This window comes from Artemia franciscana, unplaced genomic scaffold, assembly GCF_032884065.1.
Source record: "Artemia franciscana unplaced genomic scaffold, ASM3288406v1 PGA_scaffold_171, whole genome shotgun sequence".
Taxonomy (NCBI): Eukaryota; Metazoa; Arthropoda; class Branchiopoda; order Anostraca; family Artemiidae; genus Artemia; species Artemia franciscana.
In genome coordinates, this window is record NW_027062640.1 from 1,727 (window position 1) to 19,298 (window position 17,572).

Below are 17,572 nucleotides of genomic sequence, written 5' to 3' on the forward strand. Positions count from 1 at the left end.
AAAATTTTCAGGAAGCGTTTAGGGAGAATTTTCAATTAAAAGAAAAAACCCTACGCAGGCAGATGTCCAAAAGGGCATACAAGGAATATCATTGGCACTGATGCTCTGTCATAGCTACTAATATCATTGAAACCTTTAAAGGAGCTAATTTAATTGGAAATTAAAAGTTCTAGTGTCCTTTTTAGGAGAAGCAAAAGTCACAATAAATAACCAAGTCAAACTCAAAACAAGCAGAAATTAACATGAGTATAGCTGACAACCTCCATACCTTCTCAAGGATAGAACGCAATTTATACTTTACTGAAAAAAGAAATACATTATAAATGTTTTCACATTTTTAACTTTAATAAACAAAATTATTAAGACTTGAGGAATAAATATCACCATAATTATATATATTAAACTGTCAAACTCAAAACATATTAAAAGTCAAATATATATTAATATATAGTCAATATATATTAAAAGTCAAACTCAAAACAAGCAGAAATTAACATGAGTAGAGCTGACAACCTCCATATCATCTTAAGGCTTGAACGTAATTTATACTTTACTGAAAAAAAAAATATATTATTAATGTTTTCACATTTTTAACTTTAATAAATCAAAATTATTAAGACTTAAGGAATAAATATCCCCACAATTATATATATTAAACTGACGATACATATTTATTTGTACTTATATTCAGTTAAGTATAAATTCTGTTCTGATCTAGAGAAAGCATAAGGGTAGTCAGCCCCACTCATGCTAATTTCTGCTTGTTTTGAGTTTGAATTGGTCATTTACTGTAATTTCTGTTCGTTTATTTATTGATGTTGATTTGAGGTAGTTTTACACTTGGTAGATTATTCAATGTGTTTCTGCTCATTTTTGGTTTAATGAAGTTCTTTGTATTTCTTTGAAAAACTAATTTCGTGGAAAAAGTTTTTTAATTAGTCCACAGAATGAGACATTCTTAATTTGGGGTGATGTGACGTAGCTTGTTTGCCATGTAAGAACAGAGAAGGAATTGATTTAATTACATGGGCGATCGCTATGTAGGGTTTCAACCTGCATGTCGGTAACAAAATTTAAAATTAACGTACAAATAGTAATCAGGTTTATTCTCAAGAACAGGTCAGTTCACCTTTTAAATAGCCATTAAATCTAGTTTTAAGAAATTTAGGTACCATTAGTGAATTCTGGCAATTTCACCAAGACTATGTGGGATCGCTACCAAGGAAGATCGGATACTTATATGACGGTAGTTTACTTTTTGAGTTTGAAAAGTGAAAGTTGCAGTAAACTGCATTAAAGAAAATCAACAAAATCAACAATTAAACAAAATATAAAGAAAGATGGAATGCTCATATGATGTCGGATTACTGTGTCAGTTTGAAAAATGTTCTTACAAAATAAATTTAAATAATATAAATTTAAATAAATTTAAACAAAATGGTATCAGAGCCCCCCACAAATCAGTTTCTCAAAAAATGTCAAATGTTTTTAACAATGTTTTTTATTAATATTAGTTTTTAATAATATTATAAAAATTATATATTATTATCAAAATTATATATTAATATAATAATATTTAGAATTTTTCATTCTTACAATTCCGAGTAATTTTACTTTTCAATTTCATTTTTTCAATTTCAATTTTACTTTTCATTCTTAGAATTCCGAAGAATAATTCTTCATTCTTACATCCTGCTGTTAAAAACATTTGAAGGTAATAAAAACATTTGATACCTTCAAAACATTTGAAGGTATTAATCTTCAAATGTTTTTAACAGCAGGATGTAAGAATGAAGTGCATAATTTAAGTATGCTCACAGAACAGGAAGCCTTGGACTGTTCACGAGTAATGTTTTGTCTCTTGTGAGCTGCTGCATGGAATGTTTTAAAGGGAAGGAACAGCAGAACAGGAGGAAAGTCTTACTGCCTTTGAAAATCACTGTCTTCGCCAGACCTAAAGAATCAGCTAGAGAGACCATGTCAGCAAAGACGAGGAATGTGCTCACAATTACCAACCAGACACTGCCTCCATTTCGAGGCAACTAAGACGGTGATGCTTTGAACATATCCTCCGTATACCAGCTAAGAGACATCCTAAATGTTCCTCTACTGGAAACTGGAGGGGATCTATCACCAAAGAAGACCAGAGAACACGCTCTGTAGAACGTACAAGCATGACAGAAGAGCTCTCCGGACGAATCTCGTCCAAGGCCATCTACGCAGCAACTTACTTGAGGGAATATTGGAGGCTATTCCCTGATGCCCTTTGTACCTCTTGAGCAACTCGAGGAACTAAGGAAATTGCAAGAGATCAAAATTAGCATATGATTCAAGTTACTTCCAACACCTGAATCAATAAAGCTTTCAAACCAATATTTAAGATCTGCCGTGAAATTTTCAATCTTCTTATGTCAAATTATGCACATAAACAGTAATTTGAAGGCTAGATTGACATTGTTACTGCCAGTTGTTCGTCCAAATAGTTAGGGTATATAATATTTAAGATCTGCCGTGAAATTTTCAATCTTTTTATGTCAAATTATGCACATAAACAATAATTTGAAGGCTAGATTGACATTGTTACTACCAGTTGTTCGTCCAAATAGTTACGGTATATAATATTTAAGATCTGCCGTGAAATTTTCAATCTTCTTATGTCAAATTATGCACATAAACAATAATTTGAAGGCTAGATTGACATTGTTACTACCAGTTGTTCGTCCGAATAGTTAGGGTATATAATATTTAAGATCTGCCGTGAAATTTTCAATCTTCTTATGTCAAATTATGCACATAAACAATAATTTGAAGGCTAGATTGACATTGTTACTACCAGTTGTTCGTCCGAATAGTTAGGGTATATAATATTTAAGATCTGCCGTGAAATTTTCAATCTTCTTATGTCAAATTATGTACATAAACAATAATTTGAAGGTTAGATTGACATTGTTACTACCAGTTGTTCGTCCGAATAGTTAGGGTATATAATAGGCTCTCGTACTGAGATGCAGAGCTTATTATCATAAGCTCTTGTACTGGACAAGCGAGAAGAAAACAACTCAATCGATGAGGATTGTCCAATACAAATAAAACGAACTCTTTTTTGTCAAAGTACGGTTATGATTCTGCGTTTTCTGAAGTCAGTGAGATCACAGTCACTTACTGATTCTATCAAACAACGGGCTCACTAACATATAGCCCTTCTATTAATTCCTCAGACGTTGCAGTGAACTTCAGATTCTGCAATATTTACTGCTATGCTTTTGATGGGCTGCACCTCTTATGTGAAGCTTTTGAATTAGCAGATAACACCTGACTGTAGTCACATCATTTTACATCAGAGTGCAGTAGCACCAGGTAATTCAATCTATGTACCATATTGTTTGATGAAAGAGCACTTTTGATTACAGCCATGCACACTACAGTCATTTAATGACCCACTGGTTGATGATCAGTGAAGGTTATACTACCCAGTGATCAGTGAAGGTTACTAGGATTCTTCTGTTTTACAAGAGCCAGCTTGCGAATATTGTGCTACCCTTCTAAACATACTGAGGCCCTCTGACAACTTCATTAGGAAAAGATCTCAGACCCTTGATATTAACATGCTACATTTACCAATGAGAGGGTCTCAGAAAATACAAATTATGTGTTGTTTGAAGGTAAAGGTAAAGGATACGGCATTAGACTTTACAGTCCCTACCGGTGGTGCTGATCTCCGTTTCTTGGCCCTTCAGCCAGGAAGTGCAATGGGGGTTGGGGGCCAGCCATCCTGTGCTTGCGCACACCCTTCCTGTATACCTTCCCCAGATTTCTCCAGGTACCCATTTAGAGCTGGGTCGACTCTGGCTAAGCTTACAGAGTCACGCCACTGACCCCCGTCCCAACTGAAGAATTGGGTGCACCAGGATTCGAACCCGCGTCCTCTATGACAAAGGATCCCGAATCCAGCGCACCAACCAACTCGGCCAGGACGGCTGTTTAAAGGGGTATTTTTTTACACATTTTTTGTTCTGGTCAGTGAGGAAAGGGAAACAATCAAGCAAGAACTTAAAAAGGTGACGATACTCTAACCAAATATCAGGTTAGGTTACTGCAGAGTACTCCAACAGAGTGGCGGATTGGGTTCAAACCTCTAACACTGAAATCATTTCTAGTTCAGAAACATTCTGATGACTGTACCGTAACTGCCTACAGTTGGATTATCACGCGACAAAGCCAGACAGAAATTGGTAGGCATCAGGGAAGAAGGAAGCAAGAGTGAGGATACAGCAAAGTCTTTGGTCATTGTCTTGCTTGTGCTACTTCTTCAAGATATCAGATTACACACTGCTTCACTTACAGAATTCTGTCTTAAACTTTAACTGCCAGAGCAAACCAACGAAGCTTTTAATGCATCACAGCAACTAAAGGCTGATTGAATAGACAGTCCGTTTTATACACTGATTTGAACTCAAATATTGAAAAGGGATAGCAAATGGATCTAAACGAAAATTTTTCTGGAGAAAGTCCTCTAGTAGAATCGGTTTTCAATAAGAAATGCCATCTATAATGGTATTAAAGTTAAGTGATGCCTCTTGATTATATTCGATTTTCGTTTTCTTAGCACACCTAGAATGATTTTGTTTTAAATAAAATAACCTACCTTAAATCTGTAGCCAATAGCCTACAATGTTATTATACCGGACGAAAACAGTGTATAACACCACGAAACAGTTTATCTTTTCTGCGTTGAACTTGCGCACACGGCGTATATTTTTCATTTTGAAGAAAGTTGGTTATCAGACTTTTGTATAAAGGAAATTCCTCCCCACACACCTTGTATCAGCTGTTTACACAATTTCAAACGGTTATGGTAGATATAATTAATATCTACATATAAAGCATTTTTTTCTGAGCCAAGTGCTATTTTTTGGTAATTTTTATCTAAAAAATCGGACCCACAAATCAGTTATTATCGTCACCTGAACAATTTGATTTTTCTATCATACGAGGTGTTCACGCAGCAGCCGCGTTATGTTCTTCTAGATATATATTTCAAATAAATCGTTCTGCAGCAAAAAAAAAAACTAAAATAGATCCCTCAACTCTTTTCTGAAGTTTCTACATGTGGCTCTTTATTTACATATTAATATATCTGATTTACATATTATTTTCATCTATTGCAACACTTACATATTATTAAATTTATTTGCATATTATTTATATGTAAGTTGTATCTATTATATCTGATTTACATTTTAATTTATATAGATTTACTAGCTGTTGGGGTGGCACCTCGCGCCACCCCAACACCTAGTTGGTGGGGGGGGGGGGACACAGGGACCTAGTTGGTCCCTGTGTCCCACCTGTGAATATATATATATATATATATATATATATATATATATATATATATATATATATATATATATATATATATATATATATACTACGTAAAACTTGCGAATATACAACATTCTTCGCTGTCCCATTGTCTGTACACATAAATAGATTATCAGGTTTACTGACTCTTGAACATGCAACATATAATTGTCCATGGGAAAAACAATCCGTATTCAGATCTATACCTCATTATTCTAATGATAGCCCTTGAGCTTTTTTGATGGTGATTGCTAATCAAACATTCCCTGTGTCCCCATCGTCATTTATATATTTTTATCCTTTACTTTTCAGTTTTTTTCCTTTTTTTAGTTTTTTTTTCTTTTTCAGTTTTTAGTTTTTTTTACTTTCTTTATTAGTTTTTAGTTTTTTTTTCTTTTTAGTTTTTATTGTAGCTTTTACCTTTATTTCAGTTTTTTTGTTTTTTAGTTTTTTACCTTTTTTAGTTTTTTTTTAGTTTTTTAGTTTTTTTTAGTATTTTCTTTTTAGTTTTTTTTTGTAGTTTTTACCTTTTTTTTAGTTTTTTTCTTCTTTTGTATTAATGCTAAAGCCAAGGTTCGAGCCTGGAACCTCTCGGACCTAGAACCTGGAACATAACGCTTTACCCACTCAGCTACTTCGGCTTGAATACATTCGTTTTTGAATTGGTATATGATGAAATAATTCAGACGTCATATGCGGACAGACAGACAGACACACAAACAAACAACTTATTTATATATATATATATATATATATATATATATATATATATATATATATATATATATATATATATATATATATATATATATATATATACACTTTAAATGTGAATTGTAAAAAAATATACAGAGATCTATAGATTTATGACTTATTATCGTGTTTTCAGAAAAACAATATCCGCCAAACTACTTTCAAGAAAGAATTTTGAAACGTTCTTGTAAGACTACAAAAAACAGTTTGGTAAAAACCTGCACATTAGAATAAGATAAAACAAGTTGCATCTTAACATTAAGTCCCTTTGTCAATTTTTTTTTTACATAAAATATCCAATACCATGAAATCTACAAAGACAAAATATTTGAGATGCACCTTTATTGTCAGAACATGTGGATTCTAATTCCAGGTGGTCATATTCAAATTTACATGATCTTGAATTGCTGGGTATAGTGGGGCATAGAATATCTTCACGTTTCGGAGACAAACAGCGGTTTGGGATGTGAAAGGGTTTCTCACTGTCACCTTGTAAAGCATCATCAACTTCTAAAATAAAATTTAAATTAAACTGACATAGAAAACATTCAACAATAAAGATTACTAAACAAATGCAACTGCTTTTTCTTTTAGTTATGCTAAAAATAAAAATATACAGACGTTATATTTATATTCTATATAAGTATATACATTAAATCAGATGTATATATAGGTTTTTCACAAATCGTTTAACAATCTGCTTTTATAAAGCAAAAGAAAGACTGAAACTTTCAATAAAATTCATGGAAATCCATTTATTTAGAAGGTCTTGAATTAGGGTAAATTAACAGTACTTAACGGAGTAAGAAAAATTTGAATACTCAATAATTACACAGCTAAAAAAAAAACAGTGAAAGAAACAAGGAATTTTTGTGACAGTCCTTCTGAATATCAAAATTCATTAAGATCCGATCACCCGCTCGTAAGTTAAAAATACCTCACTTTTTCTAATTTTTCTTCTCCTTTCAGCCACCCAGATGGTCAAATCAGGGAAAACAACTTTATCAAGTCAATATGTGCAGGTCCCTGATACGCCTACCTATTTTCATTATCCTAGCACATTCAGAAGCACCAAACTCAGCAAAGCACTGGACCCCCATCCTTAACTCCGCCAAAGAGAGCGGATCCAGTCCGGTTACATCAAACACATATCTACGACATTTGCTAATTCTACCCACCAAGTTTTATCCCGATCTCTCCACTTTAAACGTTTTCCAAAATTTGCGGTTTCCCCCTCTAACTCCCCCCCAATGTCATCAAATCTGGTTGGGATTTAAAATAAGAGCTCTGAGACAAGAGTTCCTTCTAGATATCAAATTTCATTATGATCTGGTCACCCGCTTTTAAGTTAAAAATATCTCAATTTTCCGAATTAACTCCCCCTCCCCAACTCCCCCAAAGAGCGCAGATGCCTTCCAACTATGTCAGTCAGGTATCTACAACTTGTGATTATTCCTCTCATCAAGTTTCATCCCGATCTCTCCAGTCTAAGCGTTTTCCAAGATTTCTATTTCCCCCCTCCAACCCCCTATGTCCCCAGATCCAATTCAAACTGAAAATGGAGCATCTGAGACATAAGATCTTTGTATATATCAAGTTTCACTAAGATTCGATCACTCATTCGTAAAATAAAGATACCTCGTATGAAAACAAAGAAAGGAAATAATAAATGAAAAGAGAAAAAACAAATAGGTGAAAAATGAGGATTTTATCAGCCAGTAGCAAAATATGATAAACAAGCACATGTTTCGACAAGGACCTCCGCCAAGTCGTCCTCAGTGCTCAAAAAAAAGAAAGAGGAAAAAAGAAACAAAGAAGAAACAACAGCAAAATCTAACCTTTTTAAGTGAACTGCACGAGAGGTGCAGTGAACTTTTTTAAGGTGAACTTTTTTCCTCTCGTGCAGTTCACTTAAAAAGGTTTCTTCATTTTTACAACCTTTTTCCTTTTAACAACAGCAAAAGATTTTGCTGTTGTTTCTTCTTTGTTTTTTTCCTCTTTCTTTTTTTTCAGCACTGATGAAACAACAAGTGGCGTTGAAATCGGATACCTTACTATCTAAGGCCTCCTTACTTTGCACTTCGGGGAAGTCATACATGCCAATCCATCGACCGTATTCACAGATGGCCGAATCCGCACAAGGACGCACAGTGACACGGGATAGTTTGGGCTTGGTAAGGACTCTCTTGCTTTCCATAGAATTGCGTTGTGGTCTCACATGCCAACAGGACAAAGAGAAAACGGAGGGAGTAAAAATCGTCAGAGTTTGTGAGTATAAGGTCAAAAATGCTCTCCAAAGAGTGGGTGGGTATGTGCACTACTTGTTTTAAAGATAAACAAGATGATACCCAACTCTTCTTGTTCTGGTTAAAGTCTCCTCCTATAATAAAAGCTGAGCTACTGTATATACTTCTCAGGTGATCAATAGTCGTTTGGAGGTGGAAAACCGATTCACCCCAGTTTCTGGCACTTTCCAAGTAATATACGGAAGCGACCATAGTACAAGAAAAATGACAGGGAAGAGATTTTGGTTCGCAAATAGCCCAGATTACTTCATGAACTGTATCTAATAATTCTGGTAATAATTTGCAGGGGATGTTTTTCCATATGTACAAGGCAACACCTCCACCTAGTCTATGTTCACCTCGATTAGCACGTGTGCTCAGGAAAATTTCGTAGCCAGCCATGTGACCTGAAGACCTATCCATATTCAACGTTTCTGTAACTGTGATACCTGGGATACTGTTTTAACGGACGATAACTTCAAATTCTTCCATTTTGTTACATAATGACAGGTAGTTTACAACGAGAAAATTTCGGCATTCTATTTTTCGGATTAAAACTCACTGACCTTAATAGCAGGGGATAATCACTACTAGCCAAACATATCGGAGCTTGATTGAAAGGAATAAGAGATGGCATATTGACATTTGTTGAGCACTCTATCTCAACAAGGATACATTGACGGGGCTCGGTTTTTGGAGCATGACTGTTTGTTCTTAATGAAATGATAACTGGGATCATCCACTGACCTCGTTTGCTGCCAAGCTTGTGGAATCGTTTCCGCTTCTTACGGTTAGACAGGAGCTCTTGGGACAGGGGTCTGTCATCTGGTGTTCTTTCGAGCAAATTTAAGGCTACGAGTTTTGCAAAAAAAGATGTCGCCACAGTCAACTCAGGTAAAAACGGTCCAATTAAGTCTCCTTCATCGTATTTCAATGGCATGGTACTCACACAAACTTAGGAGTGTAAATAATTATGTAACATACAGCATCCTTTCGTTAAATTGCGTGAAACAGGTACAATTAAGCTAAACTTAGATGGTCCATGGGACTGCTGCAAAGTGTCAACCAGAGCCATCTATGACATGAGCCTAGACACGAGAGAAAGTGAGAGAAAATTATTCCAGTGTATATAAAGAAGCACTTTTTTTTACTTGGATCACTTAACGAGCAAGATAGATAGAAAGTGAAAATTATTTTCTAGAGTAAAGCAGCTTTCCTTTTACTCTTTAACAGAGAATTTAGCTATATAACTTACCTTTTTTAATGGAAGTACCCTCAGAAGTTGTGATGAGTTCCTCCATGTTAGAAATTTGAGGCAAGTCCACAGAAGATCTTGGAATGGAGTTAGTGAAATGAACAATACTATGATCAACACTTGGGTAGAGTACTCGGATTTTATTCAAGAGAGTAGTAGCAAAATTCTCTGGAAATATAAAAAGTATAATGATTGATGAGTAATAATGAATTTCCATAACTGTAACTAAAGCTATCAGCTTATCTTAATACAGTTGAGAGTATAGGTTCAACTCGTTCATGAGTCAAAAGCATTAGAAATGTAATTGTCTGTTTTTATTTTTTTCAGAATATGGAGCTAAACTTCAAAAATATTCTTTCTGATATAAGTCTATTTAAAGTGTATTTTTGGATTTTAGGTTATAATAAACTTCCATGGTAAAAAAGTAAAATGAGGCTGATAGCTGTTACAGCTGTGTTTACTATGCAAATTTTCTAAGCTGAAAACTGTTAGCTTGGAACATTTGGTTTAGCTACTGAAATGAAAGCTCTATCTATAATTTTAATGCTTAAAGCCTTACAGTTGTAAGGCCTATTATTCATTTCCAAGAGTCAATATCTAGCTGTTTCTATGTATAAGGCTTCAAGAATATCTGACAATAGAACTAAAATCAGACCCGAAACATATTATGTAAATGTCTTGCATTCACTAATTAAAAAATTAAATAAGCATCTTCTAAAGCATTTTAAAACCCAAATATAAAGAGAGACTCGAGCATTTAAAGAAATACTTCCAGACAAATAAGTTTTTTATTTTATAATATCTACTAGTTTCCCAGTATTTGTCTAAAATTATTCTGAAAAAGGAATTGACAGTTTACTTTTAACAAAGAAGGACAATCTTCAAGGGACCCACTTATGACAAGGTGTAAATTTGCCTTCAATTACTCTTTTATCAAAAGTGGATTAAGGAAGTTTTCAGAATTGTATAGAATCTGCTTTTTGAAGACGTTGTATCAGCATTGCAATCCCACTCTCTAGAAGCAAACATTATAAAATGATAAAAGCTACTTTAAAATATTTAAACACTAATACAATCCTTTGAGACACAATGATAAACTTTACCATTCATCAGCATTATTGAATAGATTCCCTAAAATATTTACTTTAAAAATGTAAAAACTCTTGGTTATATTATTCTAAAATGTGTTTTAGCTTACTCTCACCCATCCTTCCTAATGGTCGAATATGAAGCCCAAATCATTTATTCTCAATGAAATTTCCTGTTCCTTGTTACAGGTTTATCTTATTGGTTTGCTCATAAGTTAATTTGAAGTCGAATATGGAAATTCATGGAGTTTAAGCTGAATAATTTATCCTAAGGGGGTATTAGGAACAACCTAGCTGTATTTCAGAATTTTTAAAAGTAGGGTGAGTCAGGGAAAGTCCAAAAGTGGGGTAAGTCTGACACTAGCCTCCAATTTGTGTATGGTCCATTGTATCTATGGGAGGCTTTCATAATTACTTTCATATAAGTAGCAGTAGGCAACAGTGCCATCAACTTCTGGCTGAGTTAACATGCCTTCTGTTCAAAAGGTTTTGAAGTTTTTTGGACAGTGATTTTTTAGGAACACAGTTAACTGACTTATGCAGATTATAAAGTATGTGAGATAGAGGATTTTTTCCTATTTCTTAGAAACTAGAAGACCAGGTGCATCTTCCTGATTTTTTTAAACAAGCTAATGTTATTAGTTGAAGAGATAAGAAGGGTGTCAGTCTTATCCCCAAAAAAGCCCATCTGGGGTAACTCCGACATATCAGACTTACCACCTATAGGGAAAGTTTGGCAGGGGTATCAGAGTTACCCCATGTTACCAAAGATTGATATTTTACACGGTAGAACAGATTCTAAGCTTTTGATAATAAGGATTGAAGCCAGTAACAATCCATGGATGGATCTATTAACCTAGTGGAATGTAGTGCTGTTTTGATCATTCATGTGTTGTAGTTCATGTGATGGTACATATAAAATTGTGGGATAGGATATTTATGGCTATTATATGGCTTTCCACCAAATTAGATTAAATTGTCAATTGTGATTCAGAAAACTATTGATATTTCTAACTACAAGCTATACTAAGTTATATTTGTTACTTTTCTGCAAACTGTGCATATAAAAATACTTTTTGCTCAAAGAAAAGCTGTCAAAACTGTCAAAAGTCTTAGACAGTTTTTTTAATTCTACCACTGTCAGTTTTGGAACTTTTTGCAAACCTGCTTGTGACGGGTTTTCAAGTAGGTTCATCCATTCATTCATATTTCCCCTTTGAATAAATTCATCCACTCATTCATATTTCCCCTTTGAATAAATTCATCCATTCATTCATAATTCCTTTGTCTTTTCTAGATTCCTAAAAATTATGTTCAGAAAACACAACATGGGGTTGTAAGAGGCTAGCAGGGATATCTTCAAAGGATATGTTTATGATACAGACTTCCAAAATTTTTCAAATACCATGCATTACCTTGCATGACCCTCTTAGAAGACAGAAGTCAAAAGGCCAGTTTGTGGTGGAGGGAGGAGCCAAGAAATTCCGGCCGAAATAGAAAAGGATATGGATCTGTGTCTCCGACTTGAAAAGTAGGACATAGACCTATGCAAGTAGAATTTCTTGACCATCAAGAAAAAAGTTCAAACAAGATTTAAGGACAACCGACCTGATCATGACTGGTGGGTGGGGTTCAAGTGCCAAAAAAATTTCACTATAGAAACTAGAAAGACTAGAAAACAAAAGACTTTAGCAGCAATCTGACCCCTTCATAATGTATTGTTTTTAAAAGCTGCTGCGTGAAACTGCCATTGTGATGGATATTCTTGACAAGCCCCAGTGCTGGCTAAATTTAGATGAGACATATTTTTGCAGGGGTCCTGGCAACACAAAAGTAGCTGGAGCCAAAGGTTCACCAGCCACTCATAGAACAGGTGTTAGTGGACATGAAAGTACGACTATCTTAGAGTGTATCAGTGCAAATGGACAAAAACTCCCACCTCTAATAGTTTTCTCTGCAAAGAATACCTGGACCTCCTGGATACCTATAGATGGAGCTTACCTTGGTGCATTTTACTCATCTACCAAGAAAGGGTGGATGACGTCTGATCTCTTTATGAACTGGTTTGAATTCCGATTTCTTCCTCATGTAAAAAGAAAGGCACTTCTCATCTTAGAGGGTCATGGCTCACATATTTCTCTTGCTCTTGTCTCAAACATGCAGACAAAAATAATATAACAATTCTCAAGCTACCTCCACATGCATCTCACATGCCTCAACCTCTTGACAAAGGGGTTTTAAGGGAATGAAAGAGTCTTATGGTCAGAATGTCGTTAAATGGCAGGGAGATTACCCTGGTAACACTCTGTCAAAGAAGGATTTTGTATGTCTCTTATTAGGGGTATGCAATACTTATGTCACTTTTAGTCTGATTGAAAAGTTGTTCAAAGCAATCGGAATCTTTGATCTGTGGGTCCCAATGAGAGCAAACCCATCTGTAATTGACCATATCAAGTTTGAACTTGCCAGGTTGAGACAATATACACAAAAAAAGGAGCAAGAGGAAAAGGCAGGCACATCTAAAGTCAAAACTACCATCAACACTCAACTAGAAAAAATACCTTTTCAGTTACCTTTAGTCCAAAGAAGTTGTTTGGCAACCAATCGAGATTCTTCTTGACTCAATGAAGCAGCACAATCTACCATTTGCTTCGGGAATAGAAAATAGAATAAAATTGCAAAATAGGCAGAAGTGGTAACATCAAAAGAACATCTAGAGTTTCTTGAAAGGGAAGAAGAAAAGTTCAGATGGAAAGGTGTGAAATAAAAAAAAATTCTTCCAATGAAGAAAGTAAATAGAGATTCAAGTGATAACAAATAAGAGATCAGCCATGAACTTGGCTCTCATGAGGTTGGTTTGAATATTCAAGATACTACTGAAGAAAGTGACAGCAATGGCAAGGAGACACCCAGTAACCAAAATATTGTTCCAAGCTAAATGAGTGCAATGCAGTTAGATATAATGCCAGGAATGATGAACAAGGTTGGCACATAAGAAGAATTCTAGACTTTCCTGACAAGGGGAAAGTTAAGCTCAAGTTTCTTGAGCTTAACATGTCAAACTGATACCAATCAGTTTGACATAAAAAAAATGTTTGCTTATGGACTTGTAGTGACTTCTTGATGCCCTTTAAGATGATGAATTCATATTATTTTTAACATACTGTTGAATAAAGCTAGTAAGGTATGCTGGACTACCCCCAAAGCTGGGGTAAATTCAACATAGCAGACTGCACCAACTTTGAAACCTGGTGATGGGTTACATACACAGTATTTGTGAAAATCAGAAAGTGCATAATGTGCAAAACTACTCTAAAAAAAAAAAGATTGATGAAAGATGATATGAGATACTCATAAAAGAAATCTTGAGTCAATTTAACAGAAAAAAACATGTTATGGCATTGGACTTCCTCTGATTCACCTTGCCTAGTTTCTACAATTGTAAGTGTTCCCTTCTGAGGAGAAAACCACTAAAACACCTCCCTCAACTCTTTTTTGAATTTTCCACATATGACTCTTATCTTAAAATTAAACAAAAAAAAAGTTTTTTTTTAATGAAAGTAAGGAGCAACATTAAAACTTAAAACAAACAGAAATTACTCCTTATATCTAAGGAGCTTTTCCCCCTCAACGCCCCACTCTTTATGCTAAAGTTTGACTCTTTCTCTTAACTCAACATTTTAAAACAGTAATGGTAAAGTCTTAATGCCTTTTTTGAAGCTATTTGCAAATATAATAATTGCTTCTACAGCAAATTCAAATTTAAGCACTTTTTAACCTAACCTTATAATAAATAAGTTTAGCACTGATAAAATGTAGTATTATTTTGTCAAAAACAACAGAGAAAACAGTAACATTGCTGAGAAAACATAGTATTACATTGTAAGAAATGAGCTATACTACATATTTTAGTTGAAAATTTGTCATTCCTAAGAGCTCAAGAAGTTCTTAAATTTGGATTTGTGGTAGAAGCAATTATTGTACTTGTAACAAGCATTAAAAAGGCATCAAGCAGTATGTTCATTTTATTGGTAAATCAGTTACATGAACTGTCATAAATTTACCCATGAAACGACTGGATGAAACAAAGTAGGCCTGTAACTATAAGTAGACATCACAAAGTATAACTAAAAATGGATGAAACAAACTATAAAACATGGGGAAGGGGACAAGGAAGGTGACAAAAGCAGTTGTTGTGAAGCTTGTAAACAATAATACTATGAATATTTGAGGCTGTTTTGTGTTGTTATTAGTGGGAGAATATGCTGAAAGTTTGAAGAAGACTAGCTTAAGAGGCATGGGAGTAATAGATTAACTATATAAAATTCTATTTGAGTGACTTATTGCTATCTCAGAAAGGGGTTAGGCTAGAAAAGTGAAACTTTCAGGGATGGGTCTACAATTATACAATGGGTCTACAAACAATTATACTGATCAGCAAGAAGAATATTAACATAACTCTCAAAACTTGGCACTTTTTAAGACAATTTTTTAGCACAGTAAATGCAAAACTTCAATGGTGTCAAATTTCTTCTAAATAAATCATTAAAATGTGTCAGAGTGTTTTGATATAAAGTGCCTCAAAGACTTTTAGTTAAATCTATGAAATGAAGGGCCAGGAATTCCTTTTATGCAACATGTAAAAAGAAAAACAATTCATTTTTTTTTGCAAAAGAAGAAGATAAAAAAAAGAAGATAAAAATATCACTGTGCTATGGCTTAAAGTTCCAAAAGTGGCTAAAGTAAAATTTTACCCTACTTTATGTAAAAAATATAGTTTAAATAGCAATCTCAACAAATATAGACTATATAATATAGGCAATGGTCTAATCATTCTATTTTTTTCAATTCTAAATTATAGGGTGGTTTAGAAACTAGGCCTGTTTGATATGGTAATATTTGACTAACTCACCAATGTAATGGCTGCCTTCCTAAGAACCAAAGTTTTTAACAACCAAAAACTATTCTTCTGACTCCTTATTAAGCTTAGCCTATGCAGAATGGGCCTAGAACACCAAAAACCCTTTAAATCCTAAGGGATATGCATAAGATTACTTACAGGTCACTGAAAAGCTAAGATTATTTCCACTCTTTACAGTTTCCCTGTCTTTCTTTTAGACTAAACGTTTTCACATGTCTGAATTATTTGCCAGAAAAGCGTTCGATTGGCAATTTTCTGTGACTTTCTCGGGGTGCGTTTGTTTACTTGTCCGATTACTAATCTAATTAATCCAAGCGTTTTTTGAGACGTATATGACGTCAGAGGTTAGTCGGATTATCCCCTCAAACGCTTAGGATTACTTGTCCGTGGGCTGGCACTTTATAACCCCCAAATAAAAAGATTATTTGAGGATTGTGACGTCGTCAAATATATTTTTAAAATGGGACGACCATGTGCATGTGACTCCCCTGAGATGGGTTTTGTAGATAAGCTATGTTTATAGTGGAGTAAATATGATTAATATTTCTAAGGAAGCCTATCAAGTCCCTTGGGAAGAGGGTGGGATTCAAGTTCTATTTGCAATTGAACTGTCTATTGAGCTTGAAAGTTCAGTTCAGAAATTTCAGATGGAATATACTGACAAGACTTATAAAATTATATGCAGAGAGCATACTAATACAGTTATATTGGAAACTACTTCAGATTTAGGAGTTTGTAAGTAGCATAATCTTGTCTGTGCTTATAAAATATGAAGGTTTTCTAGAGAGCTAGGCCTAGCTTTCAAAGGCTAGTAGGCTAGGCTCTGATGCACAGAACAAAGGTTTTTTATCAGTTAGAAAGGAGTGTTATTAGGAATAGAGCTTGGGAATGCACATTTCATATTACCATTGTTTCTTATTTTACCCTAAATTTTCAATTTAAACAATCTCAATTTTAGATTTATTTTTTCCCTCTACTCATTACTTTTCCTAAGGCCTTTTTTCGCGTCAACCAGCTGGTTTAACCAATGACAGCTTTGGTTTAACCAGCTTGTATGTTTAACGCAAAAGCGGAAAAAAATTACATATGGTTGAGCTCAAACAAAATTGGTTCGCGAAAACACTCTTTTTACTTGTCGGTTTGGGCAAAATATTTCAAACATAAAACATCCGTATAGTGTTAAGACTGTCATTCTATTATAATTAAATGATTTAGCACTGGCTTAATTTCCTCCGGATTTGACATATTTCACATTAGTTTGAGGTCAGAGAGAATTGAAAAATGATCTAGCATACTCTCTGGTATATTTGAAGAGATAGGAAGGGTCTGAATTAGTGGAATCTTTGGTTAAATTGTTCAGGTAATATATTGGAAAATGTTGTATTCATACTGTAAAACCAAAATTATCTATAAAAAAGTCCTAAATGATAAGACTTTAGCTTTGTTGAGCTACCCTAAACAGAGGATAAAATTCTAGTTTGACTTCGTTTTGTTTTGATTTGGAATTCTACTAGCCTACCAGGCTATAGATTAAATTTCCAGTCAAATTCCAGTTTAGCTACTTTTTGCTATCTTTGATTGGGGTTATGTTAGGTGAATGAAACTTTCAGTGATTAATCCATAGCTAAAAACATACTCTGAGAAGCTATTGCTAAGCTTATGTGATAACCCTCTTCTGTTTTTAAATCTGGGAATTTCGCATACTGGACTGGTCTGTAACTATTAAAATTTTGGTAAAACAACATCTTACCTTGATTTTCAGCAAGTAGTTTCTGTTTCTCTGGTTTTAGCTCTGAAAATGCAATTCTTGTTATTTGAGTAGAATTTTAAGCCATGTCAGTGTTTTGTATTTAAATATAGGGAAATGTATATCCTGAAAGTTTCCAAATCTTGGAAACTTCATAAA

At 34.2% G+C, this 17,572-nt stretch overlaps 1 protein-coding gene across 2 annotated transcripts; it reads right to left on the bottom strand.

Moving 5' to 3' along the window:
* Window positions 1-422: 422 nt before the first annotated feature.
* LOC136041365 (uncharacterized) lies at window positions 423-16,653 on the bottom strand. Of its 2 annotated transcripts, none has more exons than XM_065726014.1 (5): window positions 15,805-16,653; window positions 13,319-13,394; window positions 9,658-9,825; window positions 6,457-6,627; window positions 423-553 (listed from the first exon to the last, which is right to left on the bottom strand). In XM_065726014.1, exons 2-5 carry the CDS (start codon window positions 13,389-13,391, stop codon window positions 462-464), a joined length of 504 nt encoding a protein of 167 aa, XP_065582086.1. In that variant the 5' UTR covers window positions 13,392-13,394; window positions 15,805-16,653; the 3' UTR covers window positions 423-461. The 2 variants fall into 2 exon arrangements, with proteins under 2 accessions (XP_065582086.1, XP_065582087.1); XM_065726015.1 differs by lacking the exon at window positions 15,805-16,653 and adding an exon at window positions 15,658-15,796.
* Between the last annotated feature and the right edge of the window lie 919 nt (window positions 16,654-17,572).

Coding starts and splice junctions, on each gene's coding strand:
- LOC136041365 (XM_065726014.1), bottom strand. CDS start 13,391: ATGGTAGATTGTGCTGCTTCATTGAGTCAAGAAGAATCTCGATTGGTT. Junction 9,826..13,318: donor ACAACTTCTTTGGACTAAAG/GTAACTGAAAAG, acceptor TTATATTTCCAG/AGAATTTTGCTACTACTCTC. Junction 6,628..9,657: donor GGGTACTTCCATTAAAAAAG/GTAAGTTATATA, acceptor ATTTTATTTTAG/AAGTTGATGATGCTTTACAA.